This window comes from Scyliorhinus torazame, chromosome 22 (assembly GCF_047496885.1).
Source record: "Scyliorhinus torazame isolate Kashiwa2021f chromosome 22, sScyTor2.1, whole genome shotgun sequence".
Taxonomy (NCBI): domain Eukaryota; kingdom Metazoa; phylum Chordata; class Chondrichthyes; order Carcharhiniformes; family Scyliorhinidae; genus Scyliorhinus; species Scyliorhinus torazame.
In genome coordinates, this window is record NC_092728.1 from 38,445,990 (window position 1) to 38,471,402 (window position 25,413).

General features: G+C 51.1%; 1 protein-coding gene across 1 annotated transcript in view; it reads left to right on the top strand.

The window, feature by feature from the left end:
* The window catches only part of LOC140398802 (coiled-coil domain-containing protein 183-like), a 168,024-nt gene that overhangs the window by 23,531 nt on the left and 119,080 nt on the right, over positions 1-25,413 (top strand). The window contains exon 3 of the mRNA XM_072487768.1: positions 19,230-19,307. Coding sequence (XP_072343869.1) covers positions 19,230-19,307 — 78 coding nt within the window. The remainder of the gene's footprint in view (positions 1-19,229; positions 19,308-25,413) is intronic.

The window sequence follows — 25,413 nt, forward strand, 5'->3', positions numbered from 1 at the left end:
CTGTGGTGATCTTCCTTGCATTTAGCAATATTTTACTCACAGATTTTCCAGGAGTGCTTCATACCAGCCTGTTCTGGAGACAGTTATCAGATTCTGGCCTCTGCTTCAGCCGTTTCTGGAAAGAGCGAGAGTGATCAGTTTCTGGATTCAGCGTGCACAGCCAGTTCTGCGCAGTGAGGTGTTTCTCACAGTGGCCTTTTGGTAAGAATTAATTGGATATTCCTGGAGTGAGTTGGTTAGATTCCTCCATCTGTAGCCATGTAAAATGGCCATCTGCAAAGGACCATGGGAATTGTGGCCAATTTGGGACCCAGACAGGTACATTGTGCAAAGAAACCAGACTTGGCTGAAACTTGTATCCATTAAGAGCCGATCACCATTTCCCCCGGGACAATAGAGTTTGAATCAAGGAGTTTCCACAGTAGCAGACCAGCCGGCACCACCCCCCCCCCCTTATTTGGAAAGGCTTACGTGCATGGGACAATGATAGCTGGGACCCGCCCAGCTATCGAGGTATCCGCCCCTAATTGGCTGAGATCGATGAGGGTGATTGAAAACCCTATTGGACCTGGAGTAAGGACCGCCCAAAAGGGCGCCAAAGAGACGAAGGATAAAAAGCCCTGCGCACTGGAGATCTGTCTCTTTTGGGACCCGTCTGTGCGTGACCAACTGCAGCAGAACAACCAAGTTCGAGGACCCACAACAATTCCTGAAGGACGAGCCCAGCTGAGACGAACCCAACAACTTCCAACCGACCACATTGACCCGTAAAGGCCTTATCTCGCACAGTGCCGGTCACTCGAAGTTAAGCAAAGGTCATCTTAGTCGTTAGGTGTACTTTAGTACGGAGCCGCGTGTATTATTGCATTGAGATACAAGTCTTGTGTTATTAATAAACTGTGTTTTTGAGCTAACATACTGGTTGTGTGGTTATTTGGTCAATATAAGAAACAGCTTGTGGTTCACATAAAAGGTAAAAAGGCAACACATCCAACCTGCAGAATCGAAACTAAAACAAAACACAAGCCTTGTAACTCTGAGAAACATCTCCGAGAAATAATATTCATTCACTCCCTGTTGCTGGGCAGAGCACAGAGTTTTGGGCCAATTCATTGGCCACCAGCTAAGTAAATCAAAGCGAGTGATAACTGATGTCTTCCAATTCTTCCTGCCTGAATTAAAGGCACAGGCCACTGCTTCCGCTTGAGTTAAAGATACAGGCTGCGACTTCCGGGTGCGGCGATGACCAGCTGAGTCGCACGTTTCGGCAGCTCCCGGTGGAACGGACTTTTGGGCTCTTAATAGGAGCCCCAGCGGCAATTTTAATGGCTAAAAACACTGTGCGGTAAACCAGAGGGGAATCCCCCCGGACACGTATGGAAAAAGGAGAGGAAAGCGGCCAGATTGCGGAGGATCCTCTAGAGCAGTGGCAAGGAAGGCAAGCTCAAAGCAAGATGGCGTCGGAAGGTGGCCGTTTGGTATGGGGCCCGGACCAACAAGGGTTCCTGCGGCGCTGTGTGGAAGAACTGAAAAAGGAGATGAAGAAGGAGCTGCTGGCCCCGATATTACAGGCGATTGAAGGGCTAAAGGAGGAGCAAAAGACCCAGGAGCAGGAGCTTCGGGTCGTGAAGGCAAAGGCTGCTGAAAATGAAGACGAAATACAGGGCCTGGTGGTGAAGACAGAGATGCACGAGGCACAGCACAAAATGTGTGTGGAAAGGCTGGAGGTGCTGGAGAATAATTCGAGGAGGAAGAATTTAAGGGTTCTGGGTCTTCCCGAAGGCGCAGAAGGGGCGGACGTCGGGGCATATGTGAGCACGATGCTTCACTCGCTAATGGGATCGGAGGCCCCGGCGGGCCCTTTGGAGGTTGAGGGAGCTTATCGAGTTATGGCGCGAAGACCGAGGGCTGGAGAAATACCTCGAGCTATAGTGGTGAGGTTTCTCTGCTATAATGACAGAGAGATGGTCCTCAGATGGGCGAAGAAAACCCGGATCTGTAGGTGGGAGAACGTGGTGATCCGCGTATACCAGGATTGGAGTGCGGAGGTGGCGAGAAGGAGGGCAAGTTTTAATCGGGCTAAGGCGGTGCTTCACAAAAAGGTCAAATTCGGAATGTTGCAGCCGGCAAGACTGTGGGTCACACACCAAGGGAAGCACCACTACTGGGAAGCGTGAGAGACTCATGTTTGGTATTGTTGCCTCCCAGGTGCAAGGGTACGTGATGTCTCGGATCATGTTTTCCGGGTCCTTAGGGGGGAGGGGGAGCAGCCCCAAGTCGTGGTCCACATTGGCACCAACGACATAGGTAGGAAAGGGGACAAGGATGTCAGGCAGGCTTTCAGGGAGCTAGGATGGAAGCTCAGAACTAGAACAAACAGAGTTGTTATCTCTGGGTTGTTGCCCGTGCCACGTGATAGTGAGATGAGGAATAGGGAGAGAGAGCATTTAAACACGTGGCTACAGGGATGGTGCAGGCGGGAGGGATTCAGATTTTTGGATAACTGGGGCTCTTTCTGGGGAAGGTGGGACCTCTACAGACAGGATGGTCTACATCTGAACCTGAGGGGCACAAATATCCTGGGGGGGAGATTTGTTAGTGCTCTTTGGGGGGGTTTAAACTAATGCAGCAGGGGCATGGGAACCTGGATTGTAGTTTTAGGGTAAGGGAGAATGAGAGTATAGAGGTCAGGAGCACAGATTTGACGTCGCAGGAGGGGGCCAGTGTTCAGGTAGGTGGTTTGAAGTGTGTCTACTTCAATGCCAGGAGTATATGAAACAAGGTAGGGGAACTGGCAGCGTGGGTTGGTACCTGGGACTTCGATGTTGTGGCCATTTCGGAGACATGGATAGAGCAGGGACAGGAATGGATGTTGCAGGTTCCGGGGTTTAGGTGTTTTAGTAAGCTCAGAGAAGGAGGCAAAAGAGGGGGAGGTGTGGCGCAGCTAGTCAAGAGCAGTATTACGGTGGCGGAGAGGATGCTAGATGGGGACTCTTCTTCCGAGGTAGTATGGGCTGAAGTTAGAAACAGGAAAGGAGAGGTCACCCTGTTGGGAGTTTTTTATAGGCCTCCTAATAGTTCTAGGGATGTAGAGGAAAGGATGGCGAAGATGATTCTGGATATGAGCGAAAGTAACAGGGTAGTTATTATGGGAGACTTTAACTTTCCAAATATTGACTGGAAAAGATATAGTTCGAGTACAATAGATGGGTCGTTTTTTGTACAGTGTGTGCAGGAGGGTTTCCTGAAACAATATGTTGACAGGCCAACAAGAGGCGAGGCCACGTTGGATTTGGTTTTGGGTAATGAACCAGGCCAGGTGTTGGATTTGGAGGTAGGAGAGCACTTTGGGGACAGTGACCACAATTCGGTGACGTTTACGTTAATGATGGAAAGGGATAAGTATACACCGCAGGGCAAGAGTTATAGCTGGGGGAAGGGCAATTATGATGCCATTAGACGTGACTTGGGGGGGATAAGGTGGAGAAGTAGGCTGCAAGTGTTGGGCACACTGGATAAGTGGGGCTTGTTCAAGGATCAGCTACTGCGTGTTCTTGATAAGTATGTACCGGTCAGACAGGGAGGAAGGCGTCGAGCGAGGGAACCGTGGTTTACCAAGGAAGTGGAATCTCTTGTTAAGAGGAAGAAGGAGGCCTATGTGAAGATGAAGTGTGAAGTTTCGGTTGGGGCGATGGATAGTTACAAGGTAGCGAGGAAGGATCTAAAGAGAGAGCTAAGACGAGCAAGGAGGGGACATGAGAAGTATTTGGCAGGAAGGATCAAGGAAAACCCAAAAGCTTTCTATAGGTATGTCAGGAATAAGCGAATGACTAGGGAAAGTGTAGGACCAGTCAAGGACAGGGATGGGAAATTGTGTGTGGAGTCTGAAGAGATAGGCGAGATACTAAATGAATATTTTTCGTCAGTATTCACTCAGGAAAAAGATAATGTTGTGGAGGAGAATGCTGAGCCCCAGGCTAATAGAATAGATGGCATTGAGGTACGTAGGGAAGAGGTGTTGGCAATTCTGGACAGGCTGAAAATAGATAAGTCCCCGGGACCTGATGGGATTTATCCTAGGATTCTATGGGAGGCCAGGGAAGAGATTGCTGGACCTTTGGCTTTGATTTTTATGTCAGCATTGGCTACAGGAATAGTGCCAGAGGACTAGAGGACAGCAGATGTGGTCCCTTTGTTCAAAAAGGGGAGCAGAGACAACCCCGGCAACTATAGACCGGTGAGCCTCACGTCTGTAGTGGGTAAAGTCTTGGAGGGGATTATAAGAGACAAGATTTATAATCATCTAGATAGGAATAATATGATCAGGGATAGTCAGCATGGCTTTGTGAAGGGTAGGTCATGCCTCACAAACCTTATTGAGTTCTTTGAGAAGGTGACTGAACAGGTAGACGAGGGTAGAGCAGTTGATGTGGTGTATATGGATTTCAGCAAAGCGTTTGATAAGGTTCCCCACGGTAGGCTATTGCAAAAAATACGGAGGCTGGGATTGAGGGTGATTTAGAGATGTGGATCAGAAATTGGCTAGCTGAAAGAAGACAGAGTGTGGTGGTTGATGGGAAATGTTCAGAATGGAGTACAGTCACAAGTGGAGTACCACAAGGATCTGTTCTGGGGCCGTTGCTGTTTGTCATTTTTATCAATGTCCTAGAGGAAGGCGCAGAAGGGTGGGTGAGTAAATTTGCAGACGATACTAAAGTCGGTGGTGTTGTCGATAGTGTGGAAGGATGTAGCAGGTTACAGAGGGATATAGATAAGCTGCAGAGCTGGGCAGAGAGTTGGCAAATGGAGTTTAATGTAGAGAAGTGTGAGGTGATTCACTTTGGAAGGAATAACAGGAATGCGGAATATCTGGCTAATGGTAAAGTTCTTGAAAGTGTGGATGAGCAGAGGGATCTAGGTGTCCATGTACATAGATCCCTGAAAGTTGCCACCCAGGTTGATAGGGTTGTGAAGAAGGCCTATGGAGTGTTGGCCTTTATTGGTAGAGGGATTGAGTTCCGGAGTCGGGAGGTCATGTTGCAGCTGTACAGAACTCTGGTACGGCCGCATTTGGAGTATTGCGTACAGTTCTGGTCACCGCATTATAGGAAGGACGTGGAGGCTTTGGAGCGGGTGCAGAGGAGATTTACCAGGATGTTGCCTGGTATGGAGGGAAAATCTTATGAGGAAAGGCTGATGGACTTGAGGTTGTTTTCGTTGGAGAGAAGAAGGTTAAGAGGAGACTTAATAGAGGCATACAAAATGATCAGGGGGTTGGATAGGGTGGACAGTGAGAGCCTTCCCCCGTGGATGGATATGGCTGGTACGAGGGGACATAACTTTAAACTGAGGGGTAATAGATATAGGACAGAGGTCAGAGGTAGGTTCTTTACGCAAAGAGTAGTGAGGCCGTGGAATGCCCTACCTGCTACAGTAGTGAACTCGCCAACATTGAGGGCATTTAAAAGTTTATTGGATAAACATATGGATGATAATGGCATAGTGTAGGTTAGATGGCTTTTGTTTCGGTGCAACATCGTGGGCCGAAGGGCCTGTACTGCGCTGTATTCTATGTTCTATGTTCTATGTACTTTGAGACTGCAGAAGAGGCGTGGACATTTATTGTGGACGAGAAGCTGGAATAGACGGGCGAGAAAAAGAACGTTTGGGACAAAGTGGTGGGGTGAGGGGGGGAAAAAGGGGGAGGGGATGATTTTTCAAGTTGTTAATCTTGCGACCCTGTAACTTTTCTCTCTTCCCCATGTTGTGGGGGAGGGGGGGGAGGAGGATGAGGAACTGTGGGCGCCGGTCATTAGGGGCGGGGCCAAGTGGGAAACGCGGGCTTTGTTCCCGTGCTATGGTAAATATGGCGGGAACAGGGACGCAGGAAGGAGGGGGCCTCGCACAGTGGGGGCCGAGGACAAGGGGGGAAGCCGAGGTCAGCCAGAGTTTGCTGACTTCTGGGAGCAACATGGGGGGTGCAACTACGTTAGAAAGGGATCTAGCGGAGGGGGGGGGGGGGGTTAACTGGGTTGCTGCTGCTGGGGAGAAGGGGGAGCTGGTATGGGGTGGGGTGGTCAAGGCGGGAGGGCGCCGTCGGGGGGATATACGGGTACGTGGGAACTGGGTGAGGAGCTGGGTTAAAAAAGGGGATGGCTAGTCGACAAGGGGGGGGGGGTAAAGAGCCCCCCAACCCGGCTGATCACGTGGAACGTGAGAGGGCTGAACGGGCCGATTAAAAGGGCACGGGTACTCGCGCACCTAAAGAAATTAAAGGCAGATGTGGTTATGTTGCAGGAGGCGCATCTGAAACTGACAGACCAGGTCAGACTACGTAAAGGATGGGTGGGGCAGGTGTTTCACTCGAGTTTAGATGCGAAGAACAGGGGGGTGGCTATTTTAGTGGGGAAACGGGTACTGTTTGAGGCAAAGACCATAGTGGGGGTAGATACGTGATGGTGAGTGGCAGATTGCAAGGGGAGGCGGTGGTTCTAGTGAATGTATATGCCCCGAACTGGGATGATGCAAATTTTATGAGGCGTATGTTGGGACGTATCCTGGACCTGGAGGCGGGAAAGTTGGTAATGGGGGGAGACTTTAATACGGTGCTGGACCCAGGGCTGGACAGATCGAGGTCCAGGACCGGGAGGAGGCCGGCAGCGGCTATGGTCCTCAAGGACTTCATGGAGCAGATGGGAGGAGTAGTCCCCTGGAGATTTAGCAGGCCTAGAAGTAAGGAGTTCTCGTTTTTCTCCTATGTCCACAAAGTATACTCACGGATAGACTTTTGTTGTTTTGGGAAGGGCACTGATTCCGAAGGTGACAGGGACGGAATGTACGGGCATAGCTATCTCTGACCACGCTCCACATTGGGTGGACCTGGAATTAGAAGAGGAAAAAGAACAGCACCAACTCTGGAGAATGGATATGGGATTATTGGCGGATGAGGGGGTATGTTTAAGGGTGAGGGGGGTGTATTGAAAGGTACTTCGAGCTTAATGACAATGGGGAGGTTCAGGTGGGAGTGGTCTGGGAGGCGTTGAAGGCAGTGGTTAGAGGGGAACTGATATCCATCAGGGCACATAAAGGAAAGCAGGAGGGTAAGGAAAGGGAGCGGTTGCTGAAAGAACATTTGAGGGTGGACAGGCAATATGCGGAGGCACCGGAGGAGGGACTGTACAGGGAAAGACAAAGGCTACACGTAGAATTTGACCTGTTGACCACGGGTAATGCAGAGGCACAATGGAGGAGGGCACAGGGTGTACAGTATGAATATGGAGAGAAGGCGAGTTGGTTACTGGCCCACCGAGGAAGAGGGGAGCAGCGAGGGAGATAGGAGCGAGTGAGAGATGAGGAGGGAGAGATGGAACGGGGAGCGGAGAGAGTGAATGGGGTGTTCAAGGCATTTTATGAAAGGTTATATAAAGCTCACCCCCCGGAAGGGAAGGAGAGAATGATGTGTTTCTTGGATCAGCTGGAATTCCCTAAGGTGGAGGAGCAGGAGAGGGCGGGACTGGGAGCACAGATTGAGATGGAGGAAGTGGTAAAAGGGATTGGGAGCATGCAGGCGGGGAAGGCCCCGGACCAGACGGATTCCCGGTGGAATTTTATAGTAAGTATATGGACTTGCTGGCCCCGCTTTTGACGAGAACCTTTAATGAGGCTAGGGAAAGGGGGCAGCTGCCCCCGACTATGTCGCTCCTTTTAAAGAACGAAAAAGACCCGCTGCAATGCGGGTCCTACAGGCCCATTTCCCTTTTAAATGTAGATGCTAAGATTCTGGCCAAGGTGATGGCGATGAGGATAGAGGATTGTGTCCTGGGGGTGGTCCATGAGGACCAAACCGGGTTCGTGAAGGGGAGACAGCTGAACACGAACATACGGAGGTTGCTAGGGGTAATGATGATGCCCCCGCCAGAGGGGGAGGCGGAGATAGTGGTGGCGATGGATGCCGAGAAAGCATTCGACAGAGTGGAGTGGGATTATCTGTGGGAGGTGCTGAGGAGATTTGGTTTTGGAGAAGGGTATACCGGATGGGTACAGCTGCTGTATAGGGCCCCGGTGGCGAGTGTGGTCATGAATAGACAGAGGTCTAATTACTTGCGTCTTCATAGAGGGACGAGGCAGGGGTGTCCCCTGTCTCCGTTACTGTTTGCAGTGGCGATTGAGCCCCTGGCCATAGCACTGAGGGGTTCCAGGAAGTGGAGGGGAGTGCTTAGGGGAGGAGAAGAACACCGGGTATCTTTGTATGCAGATGATTTGTTGTTGTATGTGGCGGACCCGGTGGAGGGGATGCCAGAGATAATGCGGATACTTAGGGAGTTTGGGGATTTTTCGGGGTACAAATTGAACATGGGGAAAAGTGAGGTGTTTGTGGTGCATCCGGGGGAGCAGAGCAGGGGAATAGATGATTTACCGCTGAGGAAGGTAACAAGAGATTTCCGGTACTTATGGATTCAGATAGCCAGGAATTGGGGAACCTTACACCGGCTTAATTTAACACGATTGGTGGAACAGGTGGAGGAGGATTTCAAGAGATGGGACATGGTGTCCCTGTCACTGGCAGGAAGGGTGCAGGCGGTTAAAATGGTAGTCCTCCCGAGATTCCTCTTTGTGTTTCAGTGCCTCCCGGTGATGGTCACGAAGGCTTTTTTCAAGAGAATTGAGAAAGGTGTTATGAGTTTTGTGTGGGCTGGGAAGACCCCGAGAGTGAGGAGGGGGTTCTTGCAGCGTAGTAGGGATAGGGGGGGGGGGCTGGCACTACCCAGCCTAAGTGATTATTACTGGGCCGCCAATATCTCAATGGTGTGTAAGTGGATGGGAGAAGGGGAGGGAGCGGCGTGGAAGAGATTGGAGATGGCGTCCTGCAAGGGGACCAGCCTACAAGCAATGGTGACGGCGCCGTTGCCGTTCTCCCCGAAGAAATACACCACAAGCCCAGTGGTGGTGGCAACATTAAAAATTTGGGGGCAGTGGAGACGGCATAGGGGAAGGATGGGAGACTCGGTGCGGTCCCCGATAAGAAATAACCATAGGTTTGTTCCGGGGAGAATGGATGGGGGATTTGGAGCATGGCAAAGAGCTGGGGTAGTACAACTGAGAGATCTGTTCGTAGATGGGACGTTTGCGAGTCTGGGAGCGCTGACGGAAAAATATGGGTTGCCCCAAGGGAATGCATTTCGGTATATGCAACTGAGGGCTTTTGCGAGGCAACAGGTGAGGGAATTCCCGCAGCTCCCTACGCAGGAGGTGCAGGATAGAGTGATCTCAGAGACATGGGTGGGGGATGGTAGGGTGTCGGATATATATAGGGAAATGAGGGACGAGGGGGAGATCATGGTAGATGAGCTGAAAGGGAAATGGGAAGAAGAGCTGGCGGAAGAGATTGAGGAGGGGCTGTGGGCTGATGCCCTATGTAGGGTAAACTCGTCGTCCTCGTGTGCCAGGCTAAGCCTGATACAATTCAAGGTTCTACACAGGGCGCATATGACTGGAGCACGGCTCAGTAAATTTTTCGGGGTAGAGGATAGGTGTGGGAGATGCTCGAGAAACCCAGCGAACCACACCCACATGTTCTGGCCATGTCCGGCACTACAGGGGTTCTGGGTGGGGGTGGCGAAGGTGCTTTCAAAGGTGGTGGGGGTGGGTTCTCTGGGATGTCTCAGTATATGTATAGATATTTGTATTAGGTAATGTATATTGGACTGTTGGATTGTATTTTTGGAGAGTAATTATTTTTGATAAGGCAGTTCCCATTTAGTTTTTTGTTTATATATTATTTATTTATTTGTTAAAAACTGGCCACTGTTATTTATATTGCTTTATTGTTGTTAAAAAGGAAAAACTTTGTATTTTTATGTTTGGCCAAAAAATTTGAATAAAATATATATTTTTTAAAAAAGATACAGGCTGCTTAATGTCAGGGGTCCATTACTTACCCATGAATCAAAATGGTAATAGCAAAAATAAAAGAATGAGGAAATATTGGAATAATCAGAAAACTAACATACCTCCCCTTCGGCCTGTACCGGTCATGATACTAACCTTTGCCAACACCCTCAGCACTTCCTAGTGCCGTATCCCTCTATACCCATCCTATCCATGTGTTTGTCAAGATGCCTTTTGAATGCCATTAATGTATCTGCTTCCGGAACCTCCCCGGAAACGCGTTCCAGGCACTCATCACCCTCTGTAAAAAAACCTGCCTCGCACATCTCCTCTAGAATTTGCTCCATGGTGATTCACCCCTCCACCCTGGCAAAGGCTTGTGTTTTGTTTTGGCCATCTACACTATCCATGCCTCTCATAATCTTGTAGACCTCTATCAGGTCACCCCTCCACCTCCGTCTTTCTAATTAAAACAGTCCGAGCCTATTCAACCTCTCCACATAGCTAACACCCTCCAGACCAGGCAACGTCCTGGTAAACTTCCTCTGCACCCTCCAAAGTTAGAGGCTGTAACAAATTACTTTTAGGAAAGTCCAAGTCGCTTTCTTCTTTCGATTTGCTGTCCTCTTTACTAGCTTTGGAAGAAATATTTACCATTTGTTCAAGATCAGCAGTGACAGGTCTGTTCTGTAACAGCTGTTTATCATTACTTCATAATCATAACCAAAATAAAATTCAGGACTCTCATCTGACTCTTCATCCCTGACGGCACTCTTAAATTCGGACTCCTCTTTCCTCACACCTTCAGGCTTAGAAATCTCAGAATCAGGTCCTCTACTAAATGTTATCTCTTTGAGGAATCATTTTGTTACGTCCCCCTGGGCGACTGCATGGTCAATTCCAGCTCCACAGGCCCCAGTCACAACACAAGTGAATTAACTAACAATTCTTGTAAAAATTTCCAAATCTTTGACCCTTGGCTGCTCAATAATTACAGTCACCAGGTTTGTAAGTTGAAACACAATTTATTTACAACAGGAAAAAAGATGAAGCATGCTACAATTGCAGATGGATAACAAACAAGCTAACCTACGACCCCCTTTAATTGTCCAACCCTCTATACACACACACACACACAAGACAGACAAACACGGAGGGGTAGAAAGGTGTAAGACATAATAAGGATTAAAGTTCAAAGGTAAAGAGTTTTTGCTTCAGAAGATGAATTCTTCAGCACACTTTCTTCACAGTTTGTGTGGCTGGAAGCCCCTTGTCTGCAGCTCAGAAAGATCTTCTTTGCAGTTCAGCAGTACATTTTACAGCTTTTGCAGAAGAGGCCTCTGGCTTCACATCAGCCTGTTCTTAGAGACAGTTATCAGATTCTGGTCCGTGCTTCAAATCAATCTTTTCTGCAGAGAGAGTTATCAGATTCTCACAGCGGCCTTTTGATGAGAATTAACTGGATATTTCTGGAGTGAGTTGGCTAGATTTCTCCATCCATCCTGCAGAATCCAAAGTGAAACAAACTCCAGCATTGTAACACATATCAGGACGACCAGAACCAATCATCACTGACCAACAATCAGCGCACACACATTTGAGCAAATTCATTGACCACCAGCCAAGTCAATCAAAGTGAGTCATCACTGATGCCTTCCAATTCTTCCTGCTTGATTTAAAGATACAGGCTGCATACTCCATGGATCAAAATGGTAATAGCAAAAAATAACAGAAAGGGGAAATAAAGGAATAAACAGGAACAAATAGGAAGGACCTTTACAATTCCATTGAAAAAGTTTCATCCGCATAGCCGAATCATAAGACGTAGAAGCAGAATTAGACCAGACCATTCGGCCCATCGAGTCTGCTCCGCTATTCAATCATGGCTGATGTGTTTCTCAGCCCATTCTCCTGCCTTCTCCCCATATCCGCTGATCCCCTTATTAATCAAGATCCTATCTATCTCTGTTTTAAAGACGCTCAGTGAATTGGCCTCCACAGCCTTCTGCAGCAAAGAGTTCCACAGATTCACCACCCTCTGGCTGAAGAAATTCCTCCTCCTCTCAGGCTGTCTCCTCAAATACCAAAACTTGTGCCTGTATGATTCAGGAACCAATTCATATGCACCCAGAATAGCCTTTTTTATCACATCATAATTCTTAGACTTCCAACTCTGACAGGGAAGCATGAACCCCCTGTGCCTGCCCCGCCAGTTTACTCTGCAGCATGAACGTCCTGTGCCTGCCCCGCCAGTTTACTCTGCAGCATGAACCCCCTGTGCCTGCCCGCCAGTTTACTCTGCAGCATGAACCCCCTGTGCCTGCCCCGCCAGTTTACTCTGCAGCATGAACCCCCTGTGCCTGCCCCGCCAGTTTACTCTGCAGCATGAAACCCCTGTGCCTGCCCCGCCAGTTTACTCTGCAGCATGAACGTCCTGTGCCTGCCCCGCCAGTTTACTCTGCAGCATGAACCCCCTGTGCCTGCCCTGCCAGTTTACTCTGCAGCATGAACCCCCTGTGCCTGCCCCGCCAGTTTACTCTGCAGCATGAACCCCCTGTGCCTGCCCCGCCAGTTTACTCTGCAGCATGAACCCCCTGTGCCTGCCCTGCCAGTTTACTCTGCAGCATGAACCCCCTGTGCCTGCCCCGCCAGTTTACTCTGCAGCATGAACCCCCTGTGCCTGCCCCGCCAGTTTACTCTGCAGCATGAAACCCCTGTGCCTGCCCCGCCAGTTTACTCTGCAGCATGAACGTCCTGTGCCTGCCCCGCCAGTTTACTCTGCAGCATGAACCCCCTGTGCCTGCCCCGCCTGTTTACTCTGCAGCATGAACCCCCTGTGCCTGCCCAGCCAGTTTACTCTGCAGCATGAACCCCCTGTGCCTGCCCGCCAGTTTACTCTGCAGCATGAACTCCCTGTGCCCGCCCCGCCAGTTTACTCTGCAGCATGAACCCCCTGTGCCTGCCCCGCCAGTTTACTCTGCAGCATGAACCCCCTGTGCCTGCCCCGCCAGTTTACTCTGCAGCATGAACCCCTGTGCCTGCCCCGCCAGCCTGTGCCCGCCCCGCCAGTTTACTCTGCAGCATGAACCCCCTGTGCCTGCCCTGCCAGTTTACTCTGCAGCATGAACCCCCTGTGCCCGCCCGGCCAGTTTACTCTGCAGCATGAACCCCCTGTGCCTGCCCTGCCAGTTTACTCTGCAGCATGAACCCCTGTGCCTGCCCTGCCAGTTTACTCTGCAGCATGAACGTCCAGTGCCTGCCCCGCCAGCCTGTGCCTGCCCCGCCAATTTACTCTGCAGCATGAACCCCCTGTGCCTGCCCCGCCAGTTTACTCTGCAGCATGAACCCCTGTGCCTGCCCTGCCAGTTTACTCTGAAGCATGAACCCCCTGTGCCTGCCCCGCCAGTTTACTCTGCAGCATGATCCCCTGTGCCTGCCCCGCCAGTTTACTCTGCAGCATGAACACCTGTGCCTGCCCCGCCAGTTTACTCTGCAGCATGAACCCCTGTGCCTGCCCTGCCAGTTTACTCTGCAGCATGAATGTTCAGTGCCTGCCCCGCCGGCCTGTGCCTGCCCCGCCAGTTTACTCTGCAGCATGAACCCCCTGTGCCCGCCCCGCCAGTTTACTCTGCAGCATGAACCCCCTGTGCCTGCCCCGCCAGTTTACTCTGCAGCATGAACCCCCTGTGCCTGCCCCGCCAGTTTACTCTGCAGCATGAACCCCCTGTGCCTGCCCTGCCAGTTTACTCTGCAGCATGAACCCCCTGTGCCTGCCCCGCCAGTTTACTCTGCAGCATGAACCCCCTGTGCCTGCCCCGCCAGTTTACTCTGCAGCATGAAACCCCTGTGCCTGCCCCGCCAGTTTACTCTGCAGCATGAACGTCCTGTGCCTGCCCCGCCAGTTTACTCTGCAGCATGAACCCCCTGTGCCTGCCCCGCCAGTTTACTCTGCAGCATGAAACCCCTGTGCCTGCCCCGCCAGTTTACTCTGCAGCATGAACGTCCTGTGCCTGCCCCGCCAGTTTACTCTGCAGCATGAACCCCCTGTGCCTGCCCCGCCAGTTTACTCTGCAGCATGAAACCCCTGTGCCTGCCCCGCCAGTTTACTCTGCAGCATGAACCCCCTGTGCCTGCCCCGCCTGTTTACTCTGCAGCATGAACCCCCTGTGCCTGCCCAGCCAGTTTACTCTGCAGCATGAACCCCCTGTGCCTGCCCCGCCAGTTTACTCTGCAGCATGAACTCCCTGTGCCCGCCCCGCCAGTTTACTCTGCAGCATGAACCCCCTGTGCCTGCCCCGCCAGTTTACTCTGCAGCATGAACCCCCTGTGCCTGCCCTGCCAGTTTACTCTGCAGCATGAACCCCCTGTGCCTGCCCTGCCAGTTTACTCTGCAGCATGAACCCCCTGTGCCTGCCCTGCCAGTTTACTCTGCAGCATGAACCCCTGTGCCTGCCCTGCCAGTTTACTCTGCAGCATGAACGTCCAGTGCCTGCCCCGCCAGCCTGTGCCTGCCCCGCCAATTTACTCTGCAGCATGAACCCCCTGTGCCTGCCCCGCCAGTTTACTCTGCAGCATGAACCCCTGTGCCTGCCCTGCCAGTTTACTCTGAAGCATGAACCCCCTGTGCCTGCCCCGCCAGTTTACTCTGCAGCATGATCCCCTGTGCCTGCCCCGCCAGTTTACTCTGCAGCATGAACAACTGTGCCTGCCCCGCCAGTTTACTCTGCAGCATGAACCCCTGTGCCTGCCCTGCCAGTTTACTCTGCAGCATGAATGTTCAGTGCCTGCCCCGCCAGCCTGTGCCTGCCCCGCCAGTTTACTCTGCAGCATGAACCCCCTGTGCCCGCCCCGCCAGTTTACTCTGCAACATGAACCCCCTGTGCCTGCCCCGCCAGTTTACTCTGCAGCATGAACCCCTGTGCCTGCCCTGCCAGTTTACTCTGCAGCATGAATGTTCAGTGCCTGCCCCGCCAGCCTGTGCCTGCCCCGCCAGTTTACTCTGCAGCATGAACCCCCTGTGCCCGCCCCGCCAGTTTACTCTGCAGCATGAACCCCCTGTGCCTGCCCCGCCAGTTTACTCTGCAGCATGAACCCCCTGTGCCTGCCCTGCCAGTTTACTCTGCAGCATGAACCCCCTGTGCCTGCCCTGCCAGTTTACTCTGCAGCATGAACCCCCTGTGCCCGCCCCGCCAGTTTACTCTGCAGCATGAACCCCCTGTGCCTGCCCTGCCAGTTTACTCTGCAGCATGAACCCCTGTGCCTGCCCCGCCAGTTTACTCTGCAGCATGAACGTCCTGTGCCTGCCCCGCCAGTTTACTCTGCAGCATGAACACCTGTGCCTGCCCCGCCAGTTTACTCTGCAGCATGAACCCCCTGTGCCTGCCCTGCCAGTTTACTCTGCAGCATGAACCCCCTGTGCCTGCCCCGCCAGCCTGTGCCTGCCCCGCCAATTTACTCTGCAGCATGAACCCCCTGTGCCTGCCCCGCCAGTTTACTCTGCAGCATGAACCCCCTGTGCCCGCCCTGCCAGTTTACTCTGCAGCATGAACGTCCTGTGCCTGCCCCGCCAGTTTACTCTGCAGCATGAACGTCCTGTGCCTGCCCCGCCAGCCTGTGCCTGCCCCGCAAGTTTACACTGCAGCATGAACCCCCTGTGCCTGCCCCGCCAGTTTACTCTGCAGCATGAACGTCCTGTGCCTGCCCCGCCAGTTTACTCTGCAGCATGAACCCCCTGTGCCTGCCCCGCCAGTTTACTCTGCAGCACGAACCCCGTGCCTGCCCCGCTAGTTTACTCTGCAGCATGAACCCCCTGTGCCTGCCCCACCAGTTTACTCTGCAGCATGAACTCCCTGTGCCTGCCCCGCCAGTTTACTCTGCAGCACGAATATCCTGTGCCTGCCCCGACAGCCTGTGCCCGCCCCGCCAGTTTACTCTGCAGCATGAACCCCCTGTGCCTGCCCCGCCAGTTTACTCTGCAGCATGAACCCCCTGTGCCTGCCCCGCCAGTTTACTCTGCAGCATGAACATCCTGTGCCCGCCCCACCAGTTTACTCTGCAGCATGAACCCCCTGTGCCCGCCCCGCCAGTTTACTCTGCAGCATGAACGTCCTGTGCCCGCCCCGCCAGTTTACTCTGCAGCATGAACCCCCTGTGCCCGCCCCGCCAGTTTATTCTGCAGCATGAACCCCTATGCCTGCCCCGCCAGCCTGTGCCCGCCCCACCAGTTTACTCTGCAGCATGAACCCCCTGTGCCTGCCCCGCCAGCTTACTCTGCAGCATGAACGTCCTGTGCCTGCCCCGCCAGTTTACTCTGCAGCATGAACCCCCTGTGCCTGCCCCGCCAGTTTCCTCTGCAGCAAGAACCCCCTGTGCCTGCCCCGCCAGCCTGTGCCCGCCCCGCCAGTTTACTCCGCAGCATGAACCCCCTGTGCCTGCCCCGCCAGTTTACTCTGCAGCATGAACCCCCTGTGCCTGCCCCGCCAGTTTACTCTGCAGCATGAACCCCCTGTGCCTGCCCCGCCAGTTTACTCTGCAGCATGAACCCCCTGTGCCTGCCCTGCCAGTTTACTCTGCAGCATGAACCCCCTGTGCCTGCCCCGCCAGTTTACTCTGCAGCATGAACCCCCTGTGCCCGCCCCGCCAGCCTGTGCCTGCCCCGCCAGTTTACTCTGCAGCATGAACCCCCTGTGTCTGCCCCGCCAGTTTACTCTGCAGCATGAACCCCCTGTGCCTGCCCCGCCAGTTTACTCTGCAGCATGAACCCCCTGTGCCCGCCCCGCCAGCCTGTGCCTGCCCTGCCAGTTTACTCTGCAGCATGAACCCCCTGTGCCTGCCCCGCCAGTTTACTCTGCAGCATGTACCCCCTGTGCCCGCCCCGCCAGTTTACTCTGCAGCATGAACCCTCTGTGCCTGCCCCGCCAGCCTGTGCCTGCCCCGCCAGTTTACTCTGCAGCATGAACGTCCTGTGCCTGCCCCGCCAGTTTACTCTGCAGCATGAACCCCCTGTGCCTGCCCCGCCAGTTTACTCTGCAGCATGAACCCCCTGTGCCTGCCCCGCCAGTTTACTCTGCAGCATGAACCCCCTGTGCCCGCCCCGCCAGTTTACTCTGCAGCATGAACCCCCTGTGCCTGCCCCGCCAGTTTACTCTGCAGCATGAACCCCCTGTGCCCGCCCCGCCAGTTTACTCTGCAGCATGAACCCCCTGTGCCTGCCCCGCCAGTTTACTCTGCAGCATGAACCCCCTGTGCCTGCCCCGCAAGTTTACTCTGCATGGGTAATGTCCACTTTGTTCTTGGCCTCTACATTTGAGATGTTATTTCCACTAAAGCTCTAAAAATGTTTCTACCTCCTCCTCATTATACAAATTTAACCATATCGCCACTGGGTTCTGATCTCGGATTAAGTTCCCCATCACTTTCTGGCAGCTTCCCACTCATTTGTAGTATCTCTTAAGCTGGAACCCCCTCTCTCTCTTTTGTGTATTCTTTTTCTTCCCTCCTCGTTTTCACCTCTGTTTCTTTTTGCTTCATTCTCATATCTTTTCCCTTTTAGCTTTAGCTCCCTTTCCATTTCTATTCTTTTTAATCCCCTTTCATGGTCGAACTGCAATCGAACACTCTCCAGCTCAATTTTCCCCACCAGAAAATATCCCTGGTGCTACACTGCCTCGTGGACTCTTCTGTGTTCCTCGCATCTCTATCAAATTTAAATGTTGAGCAATCACTTCAATTATCTCCACCTTCCTAGCACCAGCTGGTACCTCTATTTTATATTCACCCATCCGTTCGACTGGCTTGGCTTTGTGAAGCTCTTTTAAGTAAACCAGAGTTAAGTCGTCTACCTGAAGAAAATCCTTAGAGCCACTACAAACCTGGTGTCTCTTTAGTTTATACTGGCACCCACATTTGCCATCTAGCGTTCCAAAAGTCCCAGTCGAGCCCCAAAATTATGTTACGACACTAAGTCCAGCCCCACTCGTCCCAGAGTCACAACACAAGTGAATTAAGTGATAATTCGTATAAAAATACCCCAAAACCTTGGCCCTTGGCTGCCCAATAATTACAGTCACCAGGTTTGTAAGTTTAAACACAATTACTGTTTATTTATTACTAATACAAATATGAAGTGGTTAAACGGTTGATCAAATGCCCTTTAATATCTGACCCCCCCCCCCACCTTAACTGCCCCACCTTCCACCCACACAGACCAGACAGACAAACACAGAATGGAAGGAAAAGGGTAAAAAAGAATAAGGATTAAGGTCAAAAGATAAAAGTCCTTGCTTCAGATGATGAGTTCTTCAATGCACGCTCTTCACAGTATGAGTGTGGTTTAAAGTCTCTGGTCTACAGCCTGTGACTGTAGACTCTGGACTACAGCCTTCCTTGCAGTTAGCAATATTTTACTCACAGATTTTGTAGGAGAGCTTCAGACCAGCCTGTTCTGGAAAGACAGTTATCAGATTCTGGTCTCTGCTTCAGCCGTTTCTGGGGAGAGAGAGTGAGCAGATTCTGGATTCAGCGTGCACAGCCAGTTCTGCACAGTGGCCTTCTGGTGAGAATTAACTAGATATTCCTGGAGTGAATGGTTTAGATTCCTCCATTCAACCTGCAGAATCGAAACTGAAACAAAACACAAGCCTTGTGACTCTGAGAAACACCTCATAGAAATAATATCCAATCACCGCCTGTTGCTGGGCAGAACACAGAGTTTTGGGCCAATTCATTGGCCACCAGCCAAGTCAATCAAAGCGAGTCATCACTGATGTCTTCCAATTCTTCCTGCTTGAATTAAAGTCACAGGCCATTGCTTCCGCTTGAATTAAAGATACAGGCTGCATAAAAGTCACAAGCCCATTACTAGTCAATGAATCAAAATGGCAATAGCAAAAATAAAACAATGGGAAAATAGGGGAATAAACAGGAAACAAACAGGAAGGACCCTTACACTCTGGTTCTGTATGGCAAACTGGAATTTTCCAACTGCCCTACTTATCTTTTCATACTTGCCAAAGTTCCATCTGTGAGAATGATTGGGCTGCTTTGAGTGAAGGATTCATCCCTCAGGCTGACCATTGGGTTGGAGCAGTGAACTAGGCAAAGCTATTAATTTGTGAGCTGTGTGTCCCAGTGTGCCTCTGAAGGTGGAAGCAGTGTGGGTTGCAGGGCAATGAAATTATTCCAATGCTGTGATGTGGGAAACTGAATGTGTTTGGAGTTTTTAATAGCATCTGTGGGCTTTGTCACTTTTGATTATCTCAAAGTCTGGTATGTTTGGTAAGATCGAGGCAGTTTTCAGCTCGTGTCTGCTTCTTGTCTCACTCCACCTATTTTCCCAACAGGTAGTTGAGAACGTAATTGCTCGAGAATGTGAAGAGCGAAAGGATTTGAAACTCTGCTTAGCAAAAGCAACAATTGAGGTATTTAAAGCGGACAGTTTGATTCCACACACCAGTGCATAATGTCATTCCAGAGATTCAATATAACTTGGGCAGGCACTTAAATTAAATCTAGTGCACCATCATCCAGCCCCTGTTCCGACTGCCCAAGTAATGAACTAGTCGATTTGATGGCAATTCAAAGACTGTACTCCGAGGGTGGGGCCTGCCTCACAGGGTATATAGATTGGAGCTGAGGGCACGTGAGGAGGGAACAGGGTGGCTACTGGGCGTGATGGCACTCCTGTGTTGTCACTGTTGAAATGAGTATTGAAAGCAGAAGCATTGAGAATAAGGCTCCACACTCCCCACATTCACTATTTCAATCTGTAATCTCATAGTCATACAGTAGAGAAGACAGTCAATCCACTCACTGTCCCACTGTATAGCTCTTTGAAACAGACATCAAAATAGTCCCACTCCCTGCTCTTTCCACAAAATCTTTGCTTTTCAGGCATCTATCCAATCCTCCTGTCCCTTATTGTGTCAGATGCCGTTGGGGAAGCAGGGTCTCAGCATTTCAAGTGTGATCTTTATTTAACTTTGGGTTCATTTTGATTTACCAGCACCTGGCGTAGTGGATACTAACGAGGGCTGACACCTACGCTAAAGCATTAACGATAGTAAAATAATCCGCTCCTGGTTATCACTTTATAAATTTACCAGTAAACATAAAGGACACTGTTGGAGAAGTTCTATAGACTATGAAAATGTGACCAAAGCCAAATTCAGGGGAGAGATGACTTGCCTCCATTCTGGGTTGTACTAAGAAGAAACTGACAACACTCTCTCACATAACCCACCAGGTCCTTCAAATGTGCACTAGTTTCCCAAGTCAAGTTACCCTGGGTAAATGGGGCTTGGTACACAAAGGTGTATCTGTCCATTGTTTCAAGGTGCTTTTTATATCTTTTGCATTGTGAAATATTTTGGACTGTTGTGATGTGTCAGTATTTTTCACTTGTCAGTGGACTGAGAGTGTAAGACCAGGTTTCACTGTGGTTCTTAGAATCATCGAACCCCTACAGTGAAGAAGGAGGCCATTCAGCCCATCAGGTTTGCACCGACCCTCTGAAAGAGCACCCCAGGCCCACTCCCGCTCCGTATCCCCATAACCTAGTAAACCCCCTATCCGTTTTGGACACTATTGATCATGGCCAATTCACCTAACCTGCACATCTTTGGACTGCGGGAGGAAACCGGAGCACCCGGAGGAAACCCACGCAGACATGGGGAGATTGTACAAACTACACACAGTCACTCTGGGCTTTGAATGGAACCTGGGACCCTGGCGTTGCGAGGCAGCAGTGCTAACCACAGTGTGTCGCTCTTCTTTCTGGGCTTTGTTTGCTGTTTCAGTAAATCTGCAGAAACCAAAGAGTGAACCGCGATAGTTGGCCTATTATATTGGTGATTCGATAAACTGCAACAAGCTTTGGCACAAAGTGGTTTGTGTGCATAGTCCCTCACTGCAAGTATCCAACTTTCAGTGGTGAGTCAAGAAACGAGATGGTCAAATTTCACTTCAGGGAAGGGTTGATGCTCGATCAATAACTCCAGAAGCGAGATTGGAGACAATCGAAGGCTTTATTACACTAGATGTTTCCCCCAGCAGCGCAGGTACAGAAGGCAGCTGCTGGGGCGACACGGGCTCTTATACCCTGCCTTGCTGGGCAGAGCCAGCAGACATGCTTAACGAATGAGAACAGAGTACCTTCTACACCAATGGTCTTCCGGAATTACAGAGTACCGTAATGCCTCTAATACTGACTACCACATTCACCCCCTGTTTAAAAAAAAAAAGTCCGGCGTTGGTGGCTCCGGCGGGGTGGTGGCCTCGCATTACAGAATGGTAGAAGTTAAGGTTATGAAGGTACCTGGTATACCTCCGTACAGTGTTTCGCCTCGTTACATCGCAACTATTTACAAAATTTATTTACATTTCAGAATGAAGTAATTAGTCGATCGGGGGCCCTGGTCGTCTTCTGCGATCGTCGTAGCTTTGGTGGTGATGCAGGCGGCGGCTTGGGTGTCTGTGGCTCCGGGAGCGTGGCTTCGACTTCTTCGGCAGCTGCTTCATCACCCCTCGACGGGACCGGTGGGAGAACCGATCCACCTGAGAAGGGGGCAGATGTGGGGTGCGCCGGTGGGAGGGAGGGTGGGACTGGTGGGGATCCAGCGGGCGGCAGGTCCCGTAGGGAGACCGTATCCTGTCGGCCGTCGGGGTACGCCACGTAGGCGTATTGAGGGTTAGTGTGGAGGAGATGGACCCTCTCGACCAATGGGTGATTTGTGTGCCCGCACGTGTTTGCGGAACCAGGATGGGTCCAGGAGCTGCCAGCCAGGTCGGGAGCAAGGTCCCAGAGGAGGACTTCCTAGGGAAGACAAGGAGACATTCGTGAGGTGTTTGGTTGGTCGTGGTACACAGCAGTGACCGGATGGAGTGGAGGGCAGCGGGAGACTGGGAGATTCCTGGACCGTAGGGCCAGTAGGATGGTCTTCCAGACCGTTCCGTTCTCCCTCTCTCCCTATCCGTTTCCCCGCGGGTTGTAACTGGTTGTCCTGCTCGAGGCAATGCCCTTGCTGAGCAGGAATTGATGCAGTTCATCGCTCATAAAAGAGGACCCCCTATCGCTGTGTATGTAGGCGGGGAAACCGAACAGCGTAAAGAAACTGTGGAGGACTTTTATGACGGTGGCTGCGGTCATGTCGGGGCAGGGGATGGCGAATGGGAACCAGGAGTACTCGTCAAACTCGTTCAGGAAGTACGTGTTGCGGTCGGTGGAGGGAGGGGGCTTTTGAAGGCCATACTGAGGCGTTCAAAGGGACGGGAAGCATTTATCAGGTGCGCTTTCTCTGGCCTGTAAAAGTGCGGCTTGCACTCCGCGCAGATTTGGCAGTTCCTGGTGGCTGTCCTGACCTCCTCGATGGAGTAGGGCAGGTTGCGGGTCTTGATGAAATGGAAGAATCGAGTGACCCCTGGGTGGCAGAGGTCCTCGTGGAGGGCTCGGAGGCGGTCCACTTGTGCATTGGCACATGTGCTGCGGGATAGGGCATCAGGAGGCTCGTTCAGCTTCCCGGGACGATACAAGATTGTAGGTGGAGAGTTCGATCCTCCACCGTAAGATCTTGTCGTTTTTTATCTTGCCCCGCTGTGCATTATCGAATATGAAAGCAACCGACCGTTGGTCCGTGAGGAGAGTGAATCTCCTGCCGGCCAGGTAATGCCTCCAATGTCGCACAGCTTCTACTATGGCTTGGGCCTCCTTTTCGACTGAGGAGTGGCGGATTTCGGAAGCATGGAGGGTACGGGAGAAGAAGGCCGCGGGTCTGCCCGCTTGGTTGAGTGTGGCCGCTAGAGCTACGTTGGACAAAAGAACAAAGAACAAAGAAAAGTACAGCACAGGAACAGGCCCTTCGGCCCTCCAAGCCTGTGCCGACAATGCTGCCCAACTAAACTACAATCTTCTACACTTCCTGTGTCCGTATCCCTCTATTCCCATCCTATTCATGTATTTGTCAAGATGCCCCTTAAATGTCACTATCGTCCCTGCTTCCACCACCTCCTCCGGTAGTGAGTTCCAGGCACCCACTACCCTCTGTGTAAGAAACTTGCCTTGTACATCTACTCGAAACCTTGCCCCTCGCACCTTAAACCTATGCCCCCTAGTAATTGACCCCTCTACCCTGGGGAAAAGCCTCTTGACTATCCACTCTGTCTATGCCCTCATAATTTTGTAAACCTCTATCAGGTCGCCCCTCAACCTCCATCGTTCCAGTGAGAACAAACCGAGTTTATTCAGCCGCTCCTCATACCTAATGCCCTCCATACCAGGCAACATCCTGGTAAATTTCTTCTGCACCCTCTCTAAAGCCTCCACATCCTTCTGGTAGTGTGGCGACCAGAATTGAACACTATACTCCAAGTGTGGCCTAACATAGGTTCTATACAGCTGCAACATGACTTGCCAATTCTTATACTCAATGCCCCGGCCAATGAAGGCAAGCATGTCGTATGCCTTCTTGACTACCTTCTCCACCTGTGTTGCCCCTTTCAGTGACCTGTGGACCTGTACACCTAGATCTCTCTGACTTTCAATACTCTTGAGGGTTCTACCATTCACTGTATATTCCTTACCTGCATTCGACCTTCCAAAATGCATTACCTCACATTTGTCCGGATTAAACTCCATCTGCCATCTCTCCGCCCAAGTCTCCAAACAATCTAAATCCTGCTGTATCCTCTGACAGTCCTCATCGCTATCCGCAATTCCACCAACCTTTGTGTCGTCTGCAAATTTACTCATCAGACCAGTTACATTTTCCTCCAAATCATTTAGATATACTACGAACAGCAAAGGTCCCAGCACTGATCCCTGCGGAACACCACTAGTCACAACCCTCCAATTAGAAAATCACCTCTCCATTGCTACTCTCTGCCTTCTATGACCTAGCCAGTTCTGTATCCACCTTGCCAGCTCACCCCTGATCCCGTGTGACTTCACCTTTTGTACCAGTCTCCCATGAGGGACCTTGTCAAAGGCTTTACTGAATCCATATAGACAACATCCACTGCCCTACCTGCATCAATCATCTTTGTGACCTCTTCGAAAAACTCTATCATGTTAGTGAGACAAAACCATGCTGCCTCTCACTAATACGTCCATTTTCTTTGAAATGGTAGTAGATCCTGTCTCAAAGAATTCTCTCCAGTAATTTCCCTATCACTGACGTAAGGCTCACCTGTAGTTCCCTGGATTATCCTTGCTACCCTTCTTAAACAAAGGAACAGCATTGGCTATTCTCCAGTCCTCCGGGACATCACCTGAAGACAGTGAGGATCCAAAGATTTCTGTCAAGGCCTCAGAAATTTCCCCTCTAGCCTCCTTCAGTATTCTGGGGTAGATCTCATCAGTCCCTGGGGACTTATCTACCTTAATATTTCTCAAGACGCCCAACACCTCGTCTTTTTGGATCTCAATGTGACCCAGGCTATCTACACACCCTTCTCCAGACTCAACATCCACCAATTCCTTCTCTTTGGTGAATACTGATGCAAAGTATTCATTTAGTACCTCGCCCATTTCCTCTGGTTCCACACATAGATTCCCTTGCCTATCCTTCAGTGGGCCAACCCTTTCCCTGGCTACCCTCTTGTTTTTTATGTATGTGTAAAAAGCCTTGGGATTTTCCTTAACCTTATTTGACAATGACTTTTCGTGACCCCTTCTAGCCCTCCTGACTCCTTGCTTAAGTTCCTTCCTACTTTCCTTATATTCCACACAGGCTTTGTCTGTTCCCAGCCCTCTAGCCCTGACAAATGCCTCCTTTTTCTTTTTGACGAGGCCTACTATATGTCTCGTTATCCAAGGTTCCCGAAATTTGCTGTATTTATCCTTCTTCCTCACAGGAACATGCCGGTCTGAATTCCTTTCAATTGACACTTGAATGCCTCCCACATGTCAGAGGTTGATTTACCCTCAAACATCCGCCCCCAATCTAGGTTCTTCAGTTCCCGCCTAATATTGTTATAATTAGCCTTCCCCCAATTTAGCACATTCACCCTAGGACCACTCTTATCCTTGTCCACCAGCACTTTAAAACTTACTGAATTGTGGTCACTGTTCCCGAAATGCTTCCCTACTGAAACTTCTGCCACCTGGCCGGGCTCATTCCCCAATACCAGGTCCAGTACAGCCCCTCCCCTAGTTGGACTATCTACATATTGTTTTAAGAAGCCCTCCTGGATGCGTCTGACAAACTCTGCCCCGTCTAAGCCCCTGGCACTAAGCGAGTCCCAGTCAATATTGGGGAAGTTGAAGTCTTCCATCACGACAATCCTGTTGTTTTTACTCTTTTCCAAAATCTGTCTACCTATCTGCTCCTCTATCTCCCGCTGGCTGTTGGGAGGCCTGTAGTAAACCCCCAACATTGTGACTGCACCCTTCTTATTCCTGATCTCTACCCATATAGCCTCATTGCCCTCTGAGGTGTCCTCCCATAGTACAGCTGTGATATTCTCCCTAACCAGTAGCGCAACTCCACCACCCCTTTTACATCCCCCTCTATCCCACCTGAAACATCTAAA